The following is a 20795-nucleotide window of genomic DNA, read 5'->3' as shown; positions in this document are numbered from 1 at the left end:
TTCTGCCCTTGTCCTTTTAGATGGTAGATGCTGTGGGTTTGGAAGGTGCTGGCAAAGGAGCCTTGACAGTTTGCTGTAGTGCATTTTGTAAATGGTAAACACTGTCAAACGTGTTGGCTTTTTTTACGACAGTGGCCTGATAGAGCATCCAGGCTTGATTTCTCTCTGTTGGCAGCTTATCAACTGGAATTAAAACTCAACATGGTAAAAGTGCAGATTTAGTGTAAAAGGTTTCTATTAAATTGAATCTATGAGATTTTAAGAATTTTGGAGATTTTCACCTTTTGCTGCTCCTGATGCATCATTAAAAATCACACAACCACAGGCCTGTAATTTTCTGTCTATTATGCCAGAAAGTCAAAGAATGGGTGTGCAATTTTTTGATGTTCACTGCTGCTGTGTACCAGAAGAAGAGGCAACAGAAAATCTTCCAGTCACCACAATTACATCTGGCACAGTGTCACAAACATACAATTGAAGCAGTGCTTGCCATCTACATGACACATGACACGAAATTTCCTCTGACACATTTAGAAGGACAAGGCCAGCAGATGCAATGGGAGCACCACCACCTGCAACTTCTGCTCCAAGCCTCGCACCAACCTGACTTGGAAATGTGTCAGCATTTCTTCAAAATCATGAGGTCAAAATCTTGGAACTCCCTTTCAAACAGCACTGTGGGTGTATCTACCCTAAATGGGCAGCAGCACTTCACCATCACATTCTCAAGTGAAATGATGGATGGGCAATGATGCTGGCTGACCCACAACACACTCACATCCTATGAAAGAATAAAGTCTTTAAGAATAAAGAATAAAGTAATATAAAAGTATTAATATTTCAGCTTAATATAAAAACATTTACACCATGGATTCATAGCCAGTTTTTTAAACATTGTAAGTTTTTGAAAAATTGTTTTAGTTAAACCTCTTAAATATGTAAATATGTTAATTAAATAATTTCACAGCTAAAATTATAAAGGGCGGTGGTTATTCATAATTTCTAATGACATTGAGCACAATTTCTTTTACTGGTTTTGCTAATCTGATTTTAACCCAGTTATTAAGGCAAAAATTAAGCACAGGCATAGAATTGAGTCAAGGTAAAGAAAAGCTATGAACTGTTGAAGAGATTTAATTATGCTACATCAGCATTTCAGGGTCCTACAATCAGTGTAGGACTCCAATTTTCATAGTAAAGCAGGTAGGTCTGTTGCTTACCATTTATGAACTCACCTGTATATGGCCTTGGGCAGTACTGTGACAAAGGTGTCGTTGCCACAATTTTCAACTCCTATCTGTTCATTTACTGGGACACAGGGTGCCTGGTTATGTTTTAATATTTTACCTTCCAGTCTCTAATTGGTCTGAAGTAATGGAGTCCAAGGAGCATAACCACTCAAACTACAGAAATGTTTTCAAAATGGAACTATAACAAAGAGATTCCAGTTAAAGCTAATGTTTCTCTTGAATATGTAAAAGCTTATGAAATGAATCTTGTAGGCCAAGAGATTGTTTATAGCCTGTCATTCAAGCTCTTTGATCCATGCTCATATTTCTGGCATTTTGGTGTGATATTTACAGCAATGTGTTTCATCACTCGAAGTTTACTGCTACATAGGGATTTACCAACATTAGAATAGGCCTAAGTAGTGCAACGCTGTTTATTTGTGACAGGATTTCCAGCCAATATTGTCAATAGATTCTGTGGAAAGAACTTCCTGCTAGGCACAGCTCAGTGAATTTGCTTATGCTTTGGCTTACAAAGTTGTTGGCATGGCAGTCAATTGAAAGAGCCTTTGCAACTGTTATAGGTCTCTACCATGGCATGGAAATATAGAGATTTACTTTGAAGGTGCTAATTATATTGCTTTTAGAATTTGTAACTGTTGATTACCGACATGATTACTGATATTTATTATTGAAGGATTCATTCCATTCACTCACTGCGGTTTTTATGGCCCTACCCCTGACTTTTCTACCCATTTCCCTAGGCAACATTCAATACCTGGCAGTGTCTGGGCTGGAAAGATATATCTTATCATAGATGACTTTTTGGTAAATTGCATAAATTCGAACATGGAATATTATCTTTGTTGAAATAAGAAGTCGAAATTCTGGGAATACATAACAGGTCCTTCAATGTTTGGTATATATCTTGCGTATATGAGAAGGAGCAGGTGTGGGTCACTTGATACTTTGAGCCTGTGGATCTTTCAATAACCTCATGGGTGATCTGATTACTTCCGTAATTCTGTTTTCCAACTGGCTGCCACTGTGTACTCCCACCACCTCCCCTCCATACCCTACCAATTTCATTCCCTTCAATTTTGACCATAACAGACCAGAAGCATTCATGTGTTTCCTACCTCTCTTCAAGTATTAATAAATTTCATGATGTTAATTTCCAGCACTGCCAATACATTATGGGTGAATTCGCTACCACCAATCCTTCTGATTGATATTTGTTAAACTACTGATGCCTAGTGGGAAAAGATGCCCACATGACATATTTGGCAGAAGATGATTTTGGTGCTGATTACACAGGAAGGTTTATTATTAGCAACTTTGCATTATATCTAAAATGCATGATTGGCTCTTATGTCACATCAGGATACATTGAAAGGTAAATACATATTACTACCTTAGCTACATGCTGTTAACACTAAGAGCAACCACTAATGTATGAGTTAAGATATTCTCCACAAGACTGGTTGACACCTGACTGGCAGAACTTATTGCATGATATTGGTTAACCATTTCAAGTTCTTACTGTTTTATAAAACAGTTATCATGCAGTGTATTTCAATTTTAAATATTCAGATTTTCAGCATCTTTTGGTTTTTTCCTTTTGCTTTACAATTTTTAACTTTTCACCTGTTGATGAAAACATAGATAGCCAAAGTGTAGGCAACCAAAAAAATGTGGTGGAGGCAGGATCAAATGAGGCATTCAAGATGGCGTTGGATGATATTTGGATAGAAATGGTGTGCAGGGATATGGGTAAAAGGCAGGAGACTGGTAATGGGTAATAGTACCAGAAGAGGCATAATGGGCTGAATGACCTCCTTCAAAATTGTAACAATTTTGTGATTAAGTGAATTAGAATAACCAGCTAATCTGATTTTGCTTGCAGGCAGAATAGTGGTTTGGAAACCCGTGAGCCTTCTCCTCTGTTTCAAATATTGTATTGTGGTGGGTAACATTCAATTAGGCAGACACTCCGTCATCCAGGATATATCTTTGTCAATGTCCGTGAATACGAGAATATCAGCTTAAATTTTATACTGAAATCTTTAATTGAGACTTAAAGTTAGGACCTTCTTTTTCAGAATCAACAACCTAGCAACTCAGCAGGCCAACCCTCATGATAAAGTAAGATTTCAATCCCTATTGTGTATATGTGAGATGTGTATAAAATATTGTGGTTATAAGAAATCCACTTCCTACTATAGTTGTAGTTGGGTTACGATTTTCAATATAAGTTAAAGTCGGTACTTATCCAGCACTGCAAGATCTCAGAATCAATGTTAATAATTTATTCTAATTTTGGATACTGAAATATATATCTCTACATATATATTTCAGATTAAACGTAGCATTCATTACATCATCTGGACATTGTCTGGGAGGAATTACTGAAGTAAACAATGCAAGGATGTTAAAATGCTGTGTTGAATTTAAATAACTATGTTTCCAAATGCATCTTTGCTAATAGTGTATCTGCTCATATGTATCTCTTGCTCATTAAGTGTCATGAGCTCCGCTATCCAATTGGACTATAGTTAGGGCAACTGATTTGATACAGTGTAGTTGCAGCTGAATGGAAACTCTGTCAAATACCACTGTATTTTCTGTAAAGTCTTATGGAACTGTTTTGGACCTTTCTACTTATACTTAATTTATGAATAAAGTATATTTTTGCAAACAAAAATGATTTAACGCAGTGTAGATAGACTGGAACAAATCTGACAAACCTCTATATTAACCTACAAGGATTTTCCACTCTTGCACAGGTCTTCCCCCGTCATTGTTCATTCATCTGCAAGGCTATGGAGAAATTTCGGGAGAGTGAATAATTGGATAATACATGCGAAAGAGAGGGTCGATGGGGCAAACAATTCCCATTTCCGTTGTATGATTCTATGATATAAATGGAGTTGGCAGAAATTGCAATTCGCCAACTCAGGGAGTTCTCATCCATCGGGCCCCTGTCTGGGCCTCAGGTATCACATTCTGCTTTAAATTTTAGTAAACAGACAGGAGGCTGGAAGAACACAGCAAGTCAGGAAGCATCAGGAGGTGCAGAAGTCGACGTTTCGGATGTATAACCCTTCTTCGGGACTCGAAATTTTAGTCAAACTTTGGAGTAGTCCATTAACCGCAAATCACATAAATCATCGCAGACCCCACAAAAAATAAAAGCAGACCTCTGAACAGCAGAGAAGCATTCAGAACCATTCTAATTCTCGTTGATTTTCCAACTGAGTACGTGTTACTATTTCGCAGTTCGAATCGCTTGACCCTCAATCCGCCCCACCTCTGATGGCTGTGTTTTCGGCCAATTAAACTCTGGATCACCGTCCCTGCACATCCCTCTCCCCTCTTCCATTAAAAGGCGCATCAAAACCCACCTCTTTGATCAAACTATTTGTCTTTCTTCTTTGATGCACTGTCGATTTTTATTTTCTGTTTGTTTGTCTGATGACCTTTTAAGAAATAAATTAGGCTCCGTTAGAACTTTAAAGGCGCTGCGTGTACGCAAATGTGTTGGGACGTGTTGAAATCGTGGCCGGCGCTATCATAATGCAAGTCTTAGCGTTATTTCTTCCGGCTGCGTGAAGCTTTGATTTTGGACAATGAATTGGGGGTTCTGGGCTCGGTTATTTAAAACCAGTAAAGAAGGACCGCGCGATGGCGCTACAAGAGAATATATGCTCCCTGATCCTCCCACAGGGTCTCCGGTTCCTCTATCACACGACCCTCCACAGCTCACTCTCAGCGCCCAAGTGTGCGCCCAAATCAACAGGGAGATTGACAAACTTTAATCATTTGCATTTTTTATGTGTTGTTGGCCAGGTTTGTGAACGTTCCATTCCCCCCCACCCCCAAAAATGTTGTCTCTCAGCTGTAAACCATTTTAGAGTTTTTAATGTCCACATATACAGATTACATGTCTGTTCACACGAGATACACAATTGCACGGACATAAATGTAGATTTATATATAGAGAGATTGGAATGTGATTTCAGCAACTTAGAACAAATGATGAGTTCACGTGTGAATTTGACGATCTATTTACATCAGCAAAACTGTCCATAGGTTTTTTTTAAAAAAAGTATTCAATACTTTAAAAAAAGATCAAGCTCCATAACAAAAAAAAGTTGCAATGGAATGTCTACGTGAAATCAGCGCTGTCAAGAAATAAGAGGAAATAATGTGCAGAAAGTTGGAGGAATAATAGAGAACTCGCATCGAAATGGAAGTGGGCATAATAAGTACAATAACTTTAATAGAATGACATCCACATCCTTTGGGAAAAATATACTTAAATGGCACGACACTCTTAAAAGTAAAACATATAAATTATACCTACGTGAACGTCTTGGTATGCACTTGCTATTAGTAGTTATAATTCTGTGATAACCTCGTTAATAATGCAACAATTGCATTCCACTGACCACAATTTTCACAAAAATAACACTGGGACATGCCTTTTGGGATGTGACTGTCAGCGGTATTCTGTCTCTATTTTGCATAAAAACAGAACTTCAGAAACAGGCTGAACCAGAGTTTTGTTCTGTCAGTTTATTTCCTTGTATTTGAAATAGTTCTTTTTTAAAAAAAAACTTTAATCCGGGTTTGTTTTCAAATTCGGATCTTTCTGTTTGTTAACGTCTGGGGTTTTGTTTGGTTAAAAATTGCATTTGGGGGTCGCTGTTTATTTGCACTACAATTACAGAATTAAATAACACTGATAATCCGAGAGGAACAGGCTTTCAAATAAATTACACCACAGGTCTGAAATGTCAACTTTGAAACTTCGCAGTTTCAGTTATCCAGAACCTCAGGAGTAATGCGACCTGCGGTGGGTCTGCACGATTAAACCTCTCCGCCTATAAACCAGACTACACATTCCAGGCCTAAAACTGCAGGCCGTGTTGTTTCTTTTTTATTATTATTTTTACTGAAAGGTACATTATCATGTAGATTTCATACACAGATTAACAGAGCATTTCATTTTGGTCATCTACAAAAAGGTACAAACCACCTCGTCTATAAATCCACATGAATTACATTTGTATACAGTGCATAAGATTACGTTAAAAGTCAGGTGTCAAAATACTGATTTTTTTTGAAAATCTTTCCCAATGCTAAGAGACATTAAATTATGTACTTTTTCAATACATATTCAAATTTTAAAAAGGTTAGGATGACTTTGTTTTTTTTTAAAAAATGCAAGTTAAGGCTTGGTTTACATTATATGAAAAAACTACAGGATTGGCAAATATTGCCAACACACTGCACCACTGACTTATTTTACAATGCTGATCAGTTTCAGAGGCTATGCGGTGTTTTTTTTTATGATGGGTAGCTAAAAATTAGAATAAATAGGAACTATTAGATTGAGCTTCGCTGAAAGTGCCTTCACAAATGGTATTTTTCTCTCTCTAGTAATAAGTCTGGATCCGCTTATTGTATTAAATAAGGATCCAAAACAACGTTTCTATGGGCAGGAACGCACCGCTGCTGCGAACTATCGCAGTGCAAGACCGGGGGTGGTGGGGTTAGGGAGAGCATATTCCACTGGTTTTTCTAGATAGGATCACATTACACACGGTTTGATATCTTGGTAAGTCACTTGCTGGTGATAGTAAGATCCATTAGTTGATGGATGCATTGAAGGGGACGTCATGGCGTTGAAAGAGAAGACGAATTCTTTCCTATCACACATGCTGGGAGACTGCGAGTGATATCGCGGAATTCCTGTTAAAGAAAATGGGAAGAGAAAACAAAAACACATCGAGATGAAGAAATGCCATTCAAGAGAATATGTTTAAACATCAAACATTTAAAAGGGCCGCCTAGAAATATATTGTTTTCAGGCCAGGATGTGAATAATGAAATTAAAATAAAAGTTCCCGATGGTTAACGAAATCATCAGAACCCTTTCCAATACTGTGAAAATCACACTTTTTAATTGACATCGGTAATTCATATAATAGATTCACCTAAAGGATTGATTATAATGTGTCTATCAGAGACCAATAAATGCTACCATAAGTCACCACCTAATAATGTATCATTTTTTCCTTAAATCAATGTTTATAAATTGGATGCAATAAATCAGTTGTCATTGTTAAACAATCCATTCACCAATATTTAACTTATCCAAGCACAAAGTGCTATTTGATGTTATAACTTCGTCTCATCAAGCCATCTCATGTTTTATATTAGATTAAAGGATACATCTCTCTCTCTCTCTCTCTCTCCTTCTCTTTCTTTCCAATAGTTTCAAGGGCTACTCAAGTAAAACTGCCGACCGGTCAATTGAATTTCTCCGGCCTGATTTTTTGTTCAACCTTGCAATGAAAGATGCTCACCATGATTTTTGCGGCGAGGCTGACTCACTACATTGCGATTAGTTGTGAACTAAAATCCAGGTTTTGCAAGTTCTCATGGCCACATATTTAAACACCGCGTCAAAGCTATTTCGCTTCATCTCAAAATGAAATTCCTCCACGTGGTCTAGTATTTTGAAATTTGTCACGGTCAAAAAACTTAGCGGTCACATAAATGAATTGTTTCCATTGTATTTACAAGTTGCTACTGGCCGCCTGCTTCAGTTTTCTCGGTCTATCTACTTTCACAGTGCAATATAGTTGCACCGATTAAACTGAGTCTGTTCGGAAAGCTTAAGTACCATATTTATTATCATTATACTGTTAGCTATTGCAGGATGAGCTAACATTTCACGAAGGAAATGCTTCCACAGGGGAAAATATGATTTGCGGATTTACTTTACGCCATCAGTTCGTGGCTGCTTTGATTCACAAAGTAGACCTGGGCTTAAAGTTGGCGTACATCTAAAATGAGAATCTGTTCCTGTCACATGGGGACATAATGTATCTGCAGTTACTGGTACACAAGCGTTAACTCGATGTCCGTCAGAGTGGCAGAAAGATCGACCAGGTCAAACCGTTTGTGGTTAGACTTTTAAAGCTGCTCCTATTATGGACCCGTTTAAGAGAACAAGCATTTGATGCTTTTTTTTTGTAACGTGGAATATTTGCTACCCGGTCCATTTTTACACATTAAGTATCCCAGAGAAGATGTTCAGGAACTGGAATATCTTTCTGATATCTTTCTTGGGATAATTGGGAATGGGACTCTGGGCTACTGGAGAGTTACTATTCCACCCCCACACTGCAGATTCACACAGTTAATCGGGCTCCTGGCCGAGTTGCTCTGAGGCTGAACTGCACGCTATGAATCCCCAACAGACGGTCTCTGCGGCAGGGAGTCGGCCCTTTTGCATTCTGATGTTGTTATTGCCGTCGAGTTGGCACCACAGCAAGTACTGTCCCCGCGGGGATGGCATCGAGATGTTTTCTTTGACCACATTTTGGAATTTGTTGGAAAAACAAAGTCCGGTATATTCTTTTTAGTTTGTTAGTATTGTAGCCCAGTAACCAATTACGTGCGCCTAGAGGAAGCGAAAACGACTTACTTCCTTAACTTAATGACACTTCTGAAACTCTCCTCCAACACAACAGCTTTAAATCCAGTCTCTATCAAATTCCGAATGAAATTTTACTGGTGTATAGCTTTTTAACACTTTATACAGAGGCAAAGTGCATGAAAAGCACTTTTTTCTCTCTTTAATAGTTTCTCTTTCAAATAAAATGAGCAGTGACCAAATTAAATTTAAGCAGCAAGTCTTGGTTTTAGAATTGCTCTCACTCCAAAAGTAAGATCACTTTCTTTGGAACGACTGCATTAGAAGTGAAGCTCCGTCAAAGAATTACTTGAAATCTTATCTAACCCTTTGTTTTCATTAAACCGCTTGAGCACCAAGTGGTTTCTTTAACTTATCCCTGTTTTTGTTGCTTCCTGTAGCGATGTTTACTTTAGCCCAAACGACTGGCCACCAGCTCCAATACAATAAAAGGGAGGGGGGAACCCAAAAAATGCTTGTGAAATTATGGGCTTCACATCGAGATTGACTCATCCAAATAGCATGGAGCAGAATTAAGTTCGACCACACTGTTGTGTCTACTGTATTCTACGTACATTCTTTTAAAATCAGATTAAAATTAATTACGATATTAGTTTATCATTTGGCAGTATGTTGCAGCTCTGTCGTTTCTATGTATAGTAACTCCCGCGATTTAAGAGCATTTTTTTGGTAATGGCTATCAGTAATACATGACTCTGTACCTTGTATATCGGTCGCATTGTGGCTATTTTGGTGTAAATAGGGCTGGTCTAGGGAATGTGCTTGCAGGTTTGCAGTTAGATTCGCCGACGGGTTGCACGGTGATAGAGACTGCTGTTTGATGTAAGGAGCCCCGTTGTTGAGTGCAGAGGCTGGGGGTGCCCACGCCGAAGCGGTGGATGTGTACATGGAGTGAGGCTCCATCACCCCGCCGCCGGTCAGCAAGGGAGAGGCGGACACCGAGCTGTCGGCGTGATTGGGGTAGTCTCCCACAGAAGAGCCCGTACAACTTCCCATATAGTGCCCGTTGTTGGTCGACAGGTGAGAGACCGAGTGTCCTGGTAAAGCCATTCCATCAACGTTGTTGGGCAGATGTCCATTCATCATGCTGATGCTACTATCTAGCGAAAGCCCATTTGGAGCACAGGAGATGGGCGCTCTAGAACCCTGGAAGTTGTAGGTCTCTGGGATGTGGTTGAAGCCCAATCCGTTCATCATGCTGTACATGGGCTTGAGCGCTTGGCACTTCCGACGAAAGCCCCTGGGTCTGCGTCTGAAGGAACCTTCCTCGAACATGAACTCGCTGGCCGGGTCAATGGTCCAGTAGTGGCCTTTGCCGGGTCTGCCCAGGCCTTTGGGCAGTTTGATGAAGCACTCGTTCAGGGAAAGGTTGTGACGCACCGAGTTCTTCCAGCCCTGGTAGGAGCCCCGGAAGAAAGGGAAGCGGCTCTGCAGGAACTGGTAGATCTCGCTGAGGGTCAGTCGCTTGGTAGGGGCGCTTTGAATGGCCATCACAATCAAAGCTATGTAGGAGTACGGCGGCTTCTCGGGGCGTCGGATGCCAGCGTTTGTTTTCTTGGTTTTGGTGGTGGAGATGGCTGATTCCATCACAGAGGTCTGATTGTTGACTTTCTCGGGAGCTGCAGACATGGGACTGCTCTGGGCCGTGCTGTGAGCCGGCGGCTGCTGGATCTCGGCCGTCATGAAGGAACTAATGTCGCCGGGCACTTTAACACCGAAAACTCGCCGGCACTAAACCTCTTTTGTTATAGTCCTTTGATTGAATTCCGCCGTTTCTTCAATATTCCCCCCCTCCCCACCCAAAAAAAAGTTTCAAAATAAAACTCTTTCTGTTGATTGTTGCTGTAGAGTGAATTTTTTTAAAAAAATAACCGGATCTTTCCCCCACCCACCACCAAAAATAACACACAAAGTCAGCCGAATGCAGTTGAACTGGGGAGGGAGCCTCGGCGCAGTTATTTCTTCCACTCAGTTACTTTTTGCCTTGGTCGCCTGGACAGGGAGCAACTTTCCATCGCAGTTGTTCTGGGATCTGCCACGCCAAACAGATCGCGTTTACTTATCTCTTGTCATCAGCGTCTCGAATCTCTCGACTGTCAAGACGTAAGGAACAAGGAACTCCCCGCCCAGACCCCCCTCCCACCTCGGTCAGGACTGGTGGGCTGTGAAAGCGCCTCAACACCCGCCTTCATTAGCGATTTGATGTGGTGTCTGTCTTTCTCTACGTGGTTCAAACCAGCTGTAATGGGTGGGGGCAGTGGGGGAATCTTTATGCAGATAGACGTATATATCCCCACACACACACACGCACGAATATTAAATACAGTTAGTTCATTTAAAAGGGAACTTGAGTAAATATAAATGTTAAACCATGAACGCCATTCTAAGCCACAAAAAGAGCCACAAAACTGACCTAGAATTATTTCAAAAATACGCATGTTATTTGAAAGAATCAATCATTGCAAAAGTGTTCCCGTGAGGAACGTTGATTTCAGGTTGGCGAAAATGAAGCGAAGGTGCAGAACTGGTGGTCTGATGAGGCTTGTCTTATTTAAAGACACAAAACTAAATATCATAACAGGACAGGATACTGGACTTTGAGAATCAGTTTATATATAGAGAGAGAGAAATCGGTGATAATAAATTTCGAATAGGTTTTCTGCTATTTAGAATGTGGATCAGATACACATTCCACCCCTTGTTTGAAAACTGATGTTTAATAGACAGGAACATGTACAGGATGTTTATATAAAAACAATGTAAACATCTGCAATCTGCTCCTTTAAAGAAATTTCAGTGAAATCCCATTTAATACTTTCTTTTCTGTTACTTATAAAATGCTCTTTGTAGCCTCACGCCTGACTGTTTAGATATTCTCTTTATATATGTATACATAAATAAGTCACTGCAAGCTGAATTGTGCCCAGTTTCTGGCCCTGCACAGACTTTGCCACACACACTCCGAGAGAGAGAGAGAGAGAGGGAAAAGCAGCGACATGAACGAGCAGCCTCGGCGCCTGGCATCGTTTGCAATAACGTGTCGTATCTTTTTTTAAAAAAAACACTATCCAAGGTAAGAGACATCAGAAATATCTCCGCACTTCTTCCACATAGTGTGAAAGATTTTAGTGTGATTAGAAGCCAAGGGTGAGAAAGACTTGCTTTCAATCGGCGTCCTGGTTTTAGAAAGTACCACTCTTACTGCTGGTTGCCTTAGTTCAAAAAGATGAACTACAAAAGCAAATGTATGCGACACGACCAGACGGCGCCTGTAACCCTAATTTCACCCCCCCCCCCCCCCTCTCTCTTTCTCTGGTAAGATCACAAAATTGTTCAAAAAGTAGTATATCTATATAACGCCAAATTTCTAATAAGGCTGGGATTATGTTGAGAAAATGTTATTTAATGCAGATAAAATTTAACTCCTAGGAGGACTACACTTTTGTAAATCAAATCTTGATGAAAATTCTGATCTTCAAGGGAATTTGCATCTAATTTCCCCTGAGAGTTAACTTCAAATTAAATGTGTTGCACCTTAGAGATTCTGTAAGCGACTTGCTCTCTTTTTGCAGCGATAAGTAAGATTTACCGAATAGTATGAGGTTTAATATTATTTCCTACACGAAACATACTTTCCAAAATAGCGCGTCCGTCAAGAAGCCGCCAATTGACTTCTATCAGCGATTTTCAGCAAATGTGTTATATTCCTCGTCAATACGCCGACCTATTCAGAGTTGTCCCATCAACACTGAACATTTTCTGTGGGTCTGAGTTGTGTTTCTCGCAAGAGCAGAATCACGTCACAATATTAAAACAAAGTCGTGGTTTACAAGATCACATCCTTAATGTAGTCTGGCAGCAGAGAGCTAATTCGTTTTTTTTTCAAACGATGGAAATCGGGAATATACTGGATTTACCGATTTAAGCGATAGTGTCTCCTTTGGCAAAAAAAACACAATATTGGGCATAGCAAAAGGAAAGCAAAACTCAAAAAGAAAATGAAACGCAAAAGCTAACAATATTGCAAGGAAGATTTGGTGCAGTGGAACTATAAAATGAGACTTGGAGATGTTTTTGTTTTTAGACACACTGGCGAGTAGGGTAAAAGCAAAACTATGAAACTTTTTGAGTTCCTCTTCAAACCTTAGTGAGAGTTCGGAAGCCAATCTGTGTGTTCCAGTGGATAAGACAAATTGGAAAGTTATAAATACACGCTACATTCAAGTGACACGTTTGCCTAAACAGTTTAGAGATTCTTTTGTTAATGATTGCGGTTGATTATTGAACGGACTTTTGTCAAGTTGTCTTCCGATCTATTATGCTTCCATTATTTAAATTCCTTGTTTTGATAGTCTGAACACCAACGCCTTTTTGTAATAATATGTGTTGAATTGCTGTTCTTTGATGATACTCACACGGTTCATTCATATGCATAGACACTTTGACCATCAGTAGAATTGTTAGAAAATGTTTATTTCCAGTAAGTAAAGCAAATGTCCAGACGAGAGAAAAACGCGTAGGATTTGATTGCGCACATCAATGTTAAAATATATTGCGATCTCATGCATGTAGTTCCCATCATATATAATTTAAACACAAAATATACGACAGTTCAGTACTTTATCGAAGTACCAAAGAAGATTTCAGCCTTTGTGGATTGAACGGAAAGTTCATATTGGAATGTACAGTTTGATTTGCGTGGATTGAGCCCTATACTTGACAAATTCGACTTTCTGTGACAGGCAATAGCTTTACAAATCCGCTCCACCTTTCCAGTTAAAGTACAGAATCGACAAATAAAAAAGCCGTACAATTTATCTGTGGAGAAAAAAAATGATTTTTAAAAAAAATCTTGAAAACCCATGGTCTGAGATCACAGTTGACGAGTGAACTCGTTTTAACAAAATCTGATTCAAATACCACTATGCTGAACTCTGACTGTGCAGCATATTCTCGTGTCCATGACACAAAAGGATCTACTGAGTCAATATTGCAGTTAATACAGCGCTTATTGAATTTTAACAATCGATGTTAGCATGTGCATTTTTAAAACATCGTCAAGTATAGAGCCAGCTCTTTTGGAAAGTCAGCGTTTTACATTTCCCAACACATCCTCCTGGGCCAATTTGACCAACGCCCCCCCCACCCAACCCGCCTCCCACAACCGCCCATTAAAAAGCAGTTTCCGTTTAAGATCAAATTCGGCACCGACCGAGCCGTGTTGATTATATTCGAGATTGCATGGGAGGTGCAAATAACGTTCATAAAAGGGGTATTATGCTGTACGGAGACCCAGGTTTGGGTGATGCTATTGTAAACAGGCTGCGTAATCAGTGACCCTGTTAGCCGGGGCCAGGCATTTATCAGCGCTCAGGGGGCTGAGGTAGAGAGAGGTGCCGAGACCACCCACCTCGCTGGAATGAAGGCACGCGTGTGCCCCGTTCCACTCCCTGAGTTTAATTAGCAACCCCCCAACCCCACCCCCACAAACACACACACCGATCACCTTTAACAGCGCGTATTTAAACAGAAAACCCTCCCTAAGTTAGAACTTGAGGAAAGCCGTGGAAATTGATCCCTCAACGTTTATACAAGACAACGGGGTAGTGACAGGAGTAATTCCATCAACTGTTCTAAGTTTCTTACCCCCCACCCCTACAAGGTGGTGACAGAGTAATGTAGTGTCTTCTTAATGAAGGCACGAGGACGGTTCATGAGCAGCATATACAGTATATCCACAGGCACACACATGCAAAACTTGCAAATGCCACCTCGAAAGAGGGACCCAGGATTTGGAACTTGAGTTGGCCTTATCCCCCTCCCCGCTTTTCGCCATATGTTTTGAGCCATACTTTTTCCCATCATTATATTCAGTTAATAAGCCCGAAACCAGGAGTAACATTGAAATGAAGGAGGCACGTGAAGCAAAAGGATAAAGCAGGACCCGTGCATTTTGCCAATTCGTGTGACTATCAAAACAAAAGGGGGTCATTTTTTATAAGGTCGAGAGTGTGGAGCCGGTGCGGTGCTTTCGACTCTGATCTCCAGCATCTGCTGTCCTCACTTTCTACTCATTTTTGTACAAGGTCGTTATTTTGATCTGCATTGTTGTGAATGATTCTACAAAAGACAGAAAAGCAAGTGGTAAACGTATTTTCCTGGCTGCTTTCTTGGGGCTGGCAACCTGGCTCCAGCGAACCATGCATTAGGCTGGAAAGGCTTAATGGCGCATGATGTTCTCTTAAATGGACTTTACGGGATGGGAGAGATTAGGGTACCGGCTGACGTGGAGGAAATGCTTTCCCAGTTTAGCCGTGTTTTCTGCTGCTGAAGTAGAATCAGGGGTGTGTTGACAGGGGAGCAAACGTTCTGACGTGTTAATACAATTTAAGTTTGTGCGGCAACCACCACTGACGGGGTCTCATTGCTGAACTTTAAATGTCAAATACACTTAAAATGCCCGGAAGAAGTATGCCACATAATTGAAGGTGGAGTGAGGCGACGCCCTAAGATCTATCTCATGTTGTAAATTATAATCTCGAATAGAGCAGGGGCACAATATTTGCAATAACCATACAAAATAACAGATGCGTGCCAAGAGTTACTTAAACAAGGTACAGCAAGCATTTGAAACAAAACGGATTGAAATGGATAAAATACATTGACTGGATGATAGGAGCATTTGCTACTTCACCTTGTTGCAAGAACGGGTATCTCATTATATACACGTTAGCTGCTCTAGAATTTAAGCTTCTTCACATGAGCTTCTCTTGACCATTCTTGAGCTCCACAGTCCCTATTTTGTGACTCCTGAACATGTCACATCCCCACAGATTTAATTAACAAGGAGGCTTAGTCGAACCCTGTGCTGTGTAAAGGAGATGGAGTTCAGCATTGCGTTCACACTATTTTACGATTTAGAGGTGTTGGACTGGGGTGTACAAAGTTAAAAATCACGCAACACCAGGTTCTAGTTTTGCTATAAACCTTTGCTATGAATTCTGTGTCTTACGATCTTAGACTTCACAACTACCCGAAGAAGGAGCAGCGCTCTGAAAGCTAGTGCTTCCAAATAAACCTGTTGGGCTATAACCTGGTGGTGTGTGACTTTTAACTTTGTAAGCTATTTTACAGTCACTAACAACAAAAGCACCGGCTATAACGTCTTGGCTCAGAAAATCTAAATTACTTTTGTGGCGTCCCTCGATCGACCTATTCCGGCTGGCTCTTCAGTCGAAGGGACAGATTTTCCATGACGTGGTTGCACAAAATATATGACAACTCTGTAGTTGAGGGAATTTACAGCCTCTTCCACAGTTTTATGATCTGAACTTGTACCGCCAGCATTAAACACAAAAGTACAATTCGAGTCTGCTTTAACACAAACATTGGCACGTCAGTCAACTGACAAAATATGTAATTACTGGCAGTTTTTCTATCAGAATTCCAAACTGTAGGAAGGAAAGCCAGTTAAAGCCCATACAACAGTATCAGTCTTGACTCTGAAACTCAAGTATTAGGAATCGCGTGTTGACAACCTCCAAGTAATACAATGCAGGAATACGTCCAAGTATATACGTGTTATTATAAAGGAAACGAATAGGTTTCGTGATCATGATTGTAAGACATGTTCAGCCCATTTGTCCCTTTACCTGCTCAAAAACATTGCGATTCTTGAATGAAAATTTCAATGGGTTTCATGCGTCTGCGCCAATATGCCGAGCGGCGATTAGCCTTCCTCGTTGACTCTGAGCTTATTATATTAAAGGTACCATGAACCTATCCGTCTCTCTCGGGCAGACTAAAGTCTGGTAAAACTAACCTGCAACTACTCTTTACCTGGAAAGGGACACTTGCTTTTATCGCAATCACTGTCAATAAATAACAAACCAAGCTTTTAGAATACAATTACCAAAATAGGATTTATGTGAATGGAGATTTTTCTCCATGGATGTTTCAAAGATAAAAAAAAAGATGCTTTTTAAAAAAAATCCAAGTTGATGCTTGTAGGGTAAGATTACCCTGGGCATAATTCAGTCAAATGTTTTATCATCGCTGTCACTGTCTTTCTAATTGTATTTTTAATTGCCTATTTAATTAAGAGGGTGGGGGGGGGGGGTAATTGGTTTCATTATTCTCATGCGAAATAGAACATGAATCCAAATTTGAATCTCCATACACAATACACATGATTGTGAGAAATATCCTTAATAAAAGCATCGAGGAACTAAAATTCGTTCGCCTATGTTTTGACCAATGAAATAGCTATCTGACCGGATTTGGTTTTTGACTGTTTACAGAGACTCTGTGCACTACGAGCTTGCTTTCTGATCAGTTAGATTACTTTCACTATACATTCTGCTTAAAACGAAACATCTCGATCGCTAACGTTCTAATTTATTAGGCACCCTCTGCAAAATTTCCAACTACGTTTAAGATCATTGCATTTTTTTTCCGTGCTTCGCACAACTAGACTTGAAAAGGAACAGATTTGGTGTGTTGGAGTGGTGATAAACAAGTTTAATCTTCCTAGACTCAAACCTCACGGTGTTTTATTGTAGACAGTGACTTACGTAATTCTCAAAAATGCAAGCATTTAACGGACGCGCCTATCTCAGCTAGAACCAGCAAAGCATATGTATTGTCTTGTAAAATGACCAAGACGCTACAGACGAAAAAAAAGTTTGCTTGTTTACACAGGATTATGAAGGATCTTTGGCATCTATATTGTGGGCATGAGCCATTCTCCGCAGAAGCCAATTTCACTTTTTTTTCCCCTACTCTTTACCAAAAGAAGTTCCCTCTGAATCCCCTATTGGATCTTTTTGGCGATTGTCTTATCTTGATGGCCTTCAGTTCCGCTCTTCCCCGCAAAATTCAAAATATTACGCAGGGTTTTCGAAAAAATACCAATAAATCCATCTGCAGAGGCTTGGTGCAAGCAAAGTTTAGCCCCAGTTTAGCCCCGATTGACTGTCAACTCAAACCAAGTCACTTTCAATGTTTACCCCAACTTGGCAATATAATTTTGACTTTCGTGAATTAGTGGCTACTCCTATTTCCAATCCAGTTTAAATTAGTATCAAAATGCAGTATCTTTGCCCATTTTTCAAACTGTCACTTTTATCAGCTCAGGTCAATTCGAGATAATGATTTCCAGATCTACTCCTGTTGGAGTGACTTTTTGAGAAGAGATTGACCCATTAAAAATGCATGCGGTTGGGAAAATAGTGATGCTAAAGTTGTAAATGTCAATTGTTTACAGAGTGCATTGTTTTAAGGGAGCATGGTGTTGAGGATGATAGTTATTGTGTTCGGAAATTGCAGTTCTGCCAATAAAGCACTAGAGGTCTTTCTTCGAGGTTCTTCATTGATTGAAAGCAGGGCTGAACACTGAAGGACATGGCCGACTTGACTGAAATAAACACACGTGATAAGGGACTATCTCTGTCAAGAGACTAGAATTTAAAAAATACATATTTGCTATTGTTTCAATGTGGTCGTTTAGCGAACTTTGGCCAGTTTAAGCGTCAGTTACATCCACACTCATGGAGATACCAACAAAATAATGTCAACATTAAGAAAGTAAGCAAAAATACATGTTTTTTTTTGTGTGTGTCAATGATCTAACAGTAGAGAATAAATACATCCGAAGAAAAAAATACAACACAGTCCCAACTAGCACACAACATATATCTCATAGGCTTGGACTCTACTCGTTGGAATTTAGAAAAATGAGAGGTGATCTCATTAAACACATCTGATTCTAAAGGGCCTTGACGGGGTAAATGCTAAGAGGATGTTTCCCCTCACGGCAGAGTCTCACACCAGAGGGCATAGCTTCAGAATTAAGGAGCAACAATTTGAGTCTGAGATGAGGAGGAATTTCTTCTCTCAGAGGTTTATGAGTCTTTGGAATTCCTTGTCACAGAGAGCTGCAGGGCAGAGTCCTCCTGTATATTTAAAACTGAGAGGTCAGTAGGAGAAATCAAGGATTATGGGAATGGGTAGGAAAGTGAGGAGTGTTAGATCAGCCATGATCCTATTGAATGGCAGAGCAGGATCGAGGGGCTGAACGACCTCCTCCTGTTCCTGTATCTTATGGTATTATAGTAGCTATTAAATGTTCCCTCCCATAGTCGGAGCAAAACGTTTTGAAGAAGTCACACTCAGCTCAAAACGTCAACTCTGTTTCTCTCTCCACAGATACTGCCAGATCTGCTGAGCATTTTCAGCAATTGCAGTTTTCATTTCAGATTTCTCGAATTTATTTATGTGCAAAGGTTACTCAGTCGTTTTCTTTTAAGGAGCGCGAGAAGAAGATTCTGAAAATATTAAAAGATACAGCAGATCGGTCAAAATTGTCTGAAAGGATGGTTTATTTGAAGTGGATAGACGGAAGTAAAGAATAGGGTTGGAGAAATACGTGTGTTACCATTAACGAGAAAATGGGAGATTTGTATCTGAGAAATGGATGACCAAGTATATAGCCATCCAATGATAGGATCGATCTGACAGTGAATTCCAAATAATTATTATTCTTCATTCTTGCAGAATAGCTGCAACTTATCGTCAATTTCCACACTAGAACAGACGGTTATACATGCACACCAGTTTTTAAATGGAAAATAATTTGTATAGGCTCATGCCAAGGCAGTTTCGAAGTTTTGGATTAGTAGCACGAAGCAGGTGATTGAACAGTTGAGTGAGAACCGAAAAATTACATTCCTGTCAATTTCTAGGTTGCTCTTTCTCGCCTTAGAAATACCTTTAGGAGGGCTTGTTGCTTTAGAAAACGTTTCATCGTCTCAATGAGAAAGCTCTGGTTAAATGTTCAGAACTCATCATGGTATAAGTGACGATTGTACTCAATTTGTTATATGTCAGTCATGTACAAAGTCGTCCTGTCTTGTTCGACTTGCCACATAGACAGTTTCTTTTGCATCAGTGCGGAAAATGACTGTAGAGAAACGCATGAAAAATCACATGGATTTTCAGTCAGAATCTAACTAAAGCTATGAGGCGTATCAGATCAATCGAAACAAATACTTCTTGGAAACAAATATTTAAAAATATGATGATGTAAAATTTGTTGTCACGTTTAATCTTAGATGTAAATTAAAAATGGATTATACACCTTAAGTGAATTATATTTTTGGATCATTGACTTGTTTGTATGTTGGCCCGAGAGCAGCAAAAGGACACACGTACACTAAGTTCAGCAAAGTTTTGAAACTTGGTATGGCACAGCAGAAACAAAATAATCATTAGGCGTTTCTGCTTCGGGGTTCAACTTATTTCGTTTACAAACAATTTCTTTGAAATGTATTAGTATAGGTTTTAATAATTTAATGTGTCGATTTTTAAAGAAAACGTTTTTTCGTGCTTTGGATTTCGTGATTCAATTAGTTACATTATGACATGGAACATTTTCTTCATTCGCTAGGAAATCCTGATTTAGATTTTTACAACTTAATTTAATATCATTAAATTAGGTCGACATTAGATTAAGAATAAAAATGCTACAATTTCAATTCCTCAGCCGTTTATCACATGATTCTTATAAGGTTGCAGTTTAGTTATTCTGAGATTAGATACAATGCAATTCACAGCAATTTTCGTTGTGTTGTATTCAAGAGCAGACAATTCGGTGTTGAATTAATACAAAATTGTATTTTTGAGTGAGGACTGCAGATGCTGGAGATCAGAGCTGAAAATGTGTTGCTGGAAAAGAGCAGCAGGTCAGGCAGCATCCAAGGAGCAGGAGAATCGACGTTTTTCCTGAAGAAGGGCTGATGCCCGAAAAGTCGATTCTCCTGCTCCTTGGATGCTGCCTGACCTGCTGCTCTTTTCCAGCAACACATTTTCAGCTTTTTCATTTATTGGTAGTACATGGAAACTAAAGGTAATATTTGCTGTCTTTTGCTTGATAGTCAAATAACGAAAAATGTAAATGCTGTGTGAAATATATATCTGTCATTGTATTTTGTCTGCTAAAGCGTTTATATTTTTATTAATATCGTTGTTAACCTCGGATTGCTATTTTAATTACAAAT

General features: G+C 39.6%; 1 protein-coding gene across 1 annotated transcript; it reads right to left on the bottom strand.

Moving 5' to 3' along the window:
* Positions 1-5140: 5140 nt before the first annotated feature.
* On the bottom strand, positions 5141-10939 carry foxf1 (forkhead box F1). Its single transcript, XM_072595913.1, has 2 exons — positions 9441-10939; positions 5141-6986 (listed from the first exon to the last, which is right to left on the bottom strand). Exons 1-2 carry the CDS (start codon positions 10420-10422, stop codon positions 6826-6828), a joined length of 1143 nt encoding a protein of 380 aa, XP_072452014.1. The 5' UTR covers positions 10423-10939; the 3' UTR covers positions 5141-6825.
* Positions 10940-20795: the final 9856 nt, after the last annotated feature.

The sequence above is a fragment of the Chiloscyllium punctatum genome, chromosome 26, assembly GCF_047496795.1.
Source record: "Chiloscyllium punctatum isolate Juve2018m chromosome 26, sChiPun1.3, whole genome shotgun sequence".
Lineage (NCBI taxonomy): Eukaryota > Metazoa > Chordata > Chondrichthyes > Orectolobiformes > Hemiscylliidae > Chiloscyllium > Chiloscyllium punctatum.
Note: the sequence above shows the minus strand (reverse complement) of the source record. Positions and strands in the feature narration are given on the sequence as shown.

Bases quoted from the DNA above. Each gene is read 5' to 3' on its own strand.
- foxf1 (XM_072595913.1), bottom strand. From the start codon at position 10,422: ATGACGGCCGAGATCCAGCAGCCGCCGGCTCACAGCACGGCCCAGAGC. The intron at 6,987-9,440 runs GTACAGAGTCAT...TTTCTTTAACAG, and splicing joins CAATGCGACCGATATACAAG to GAATTCCGCGATATCACTCG.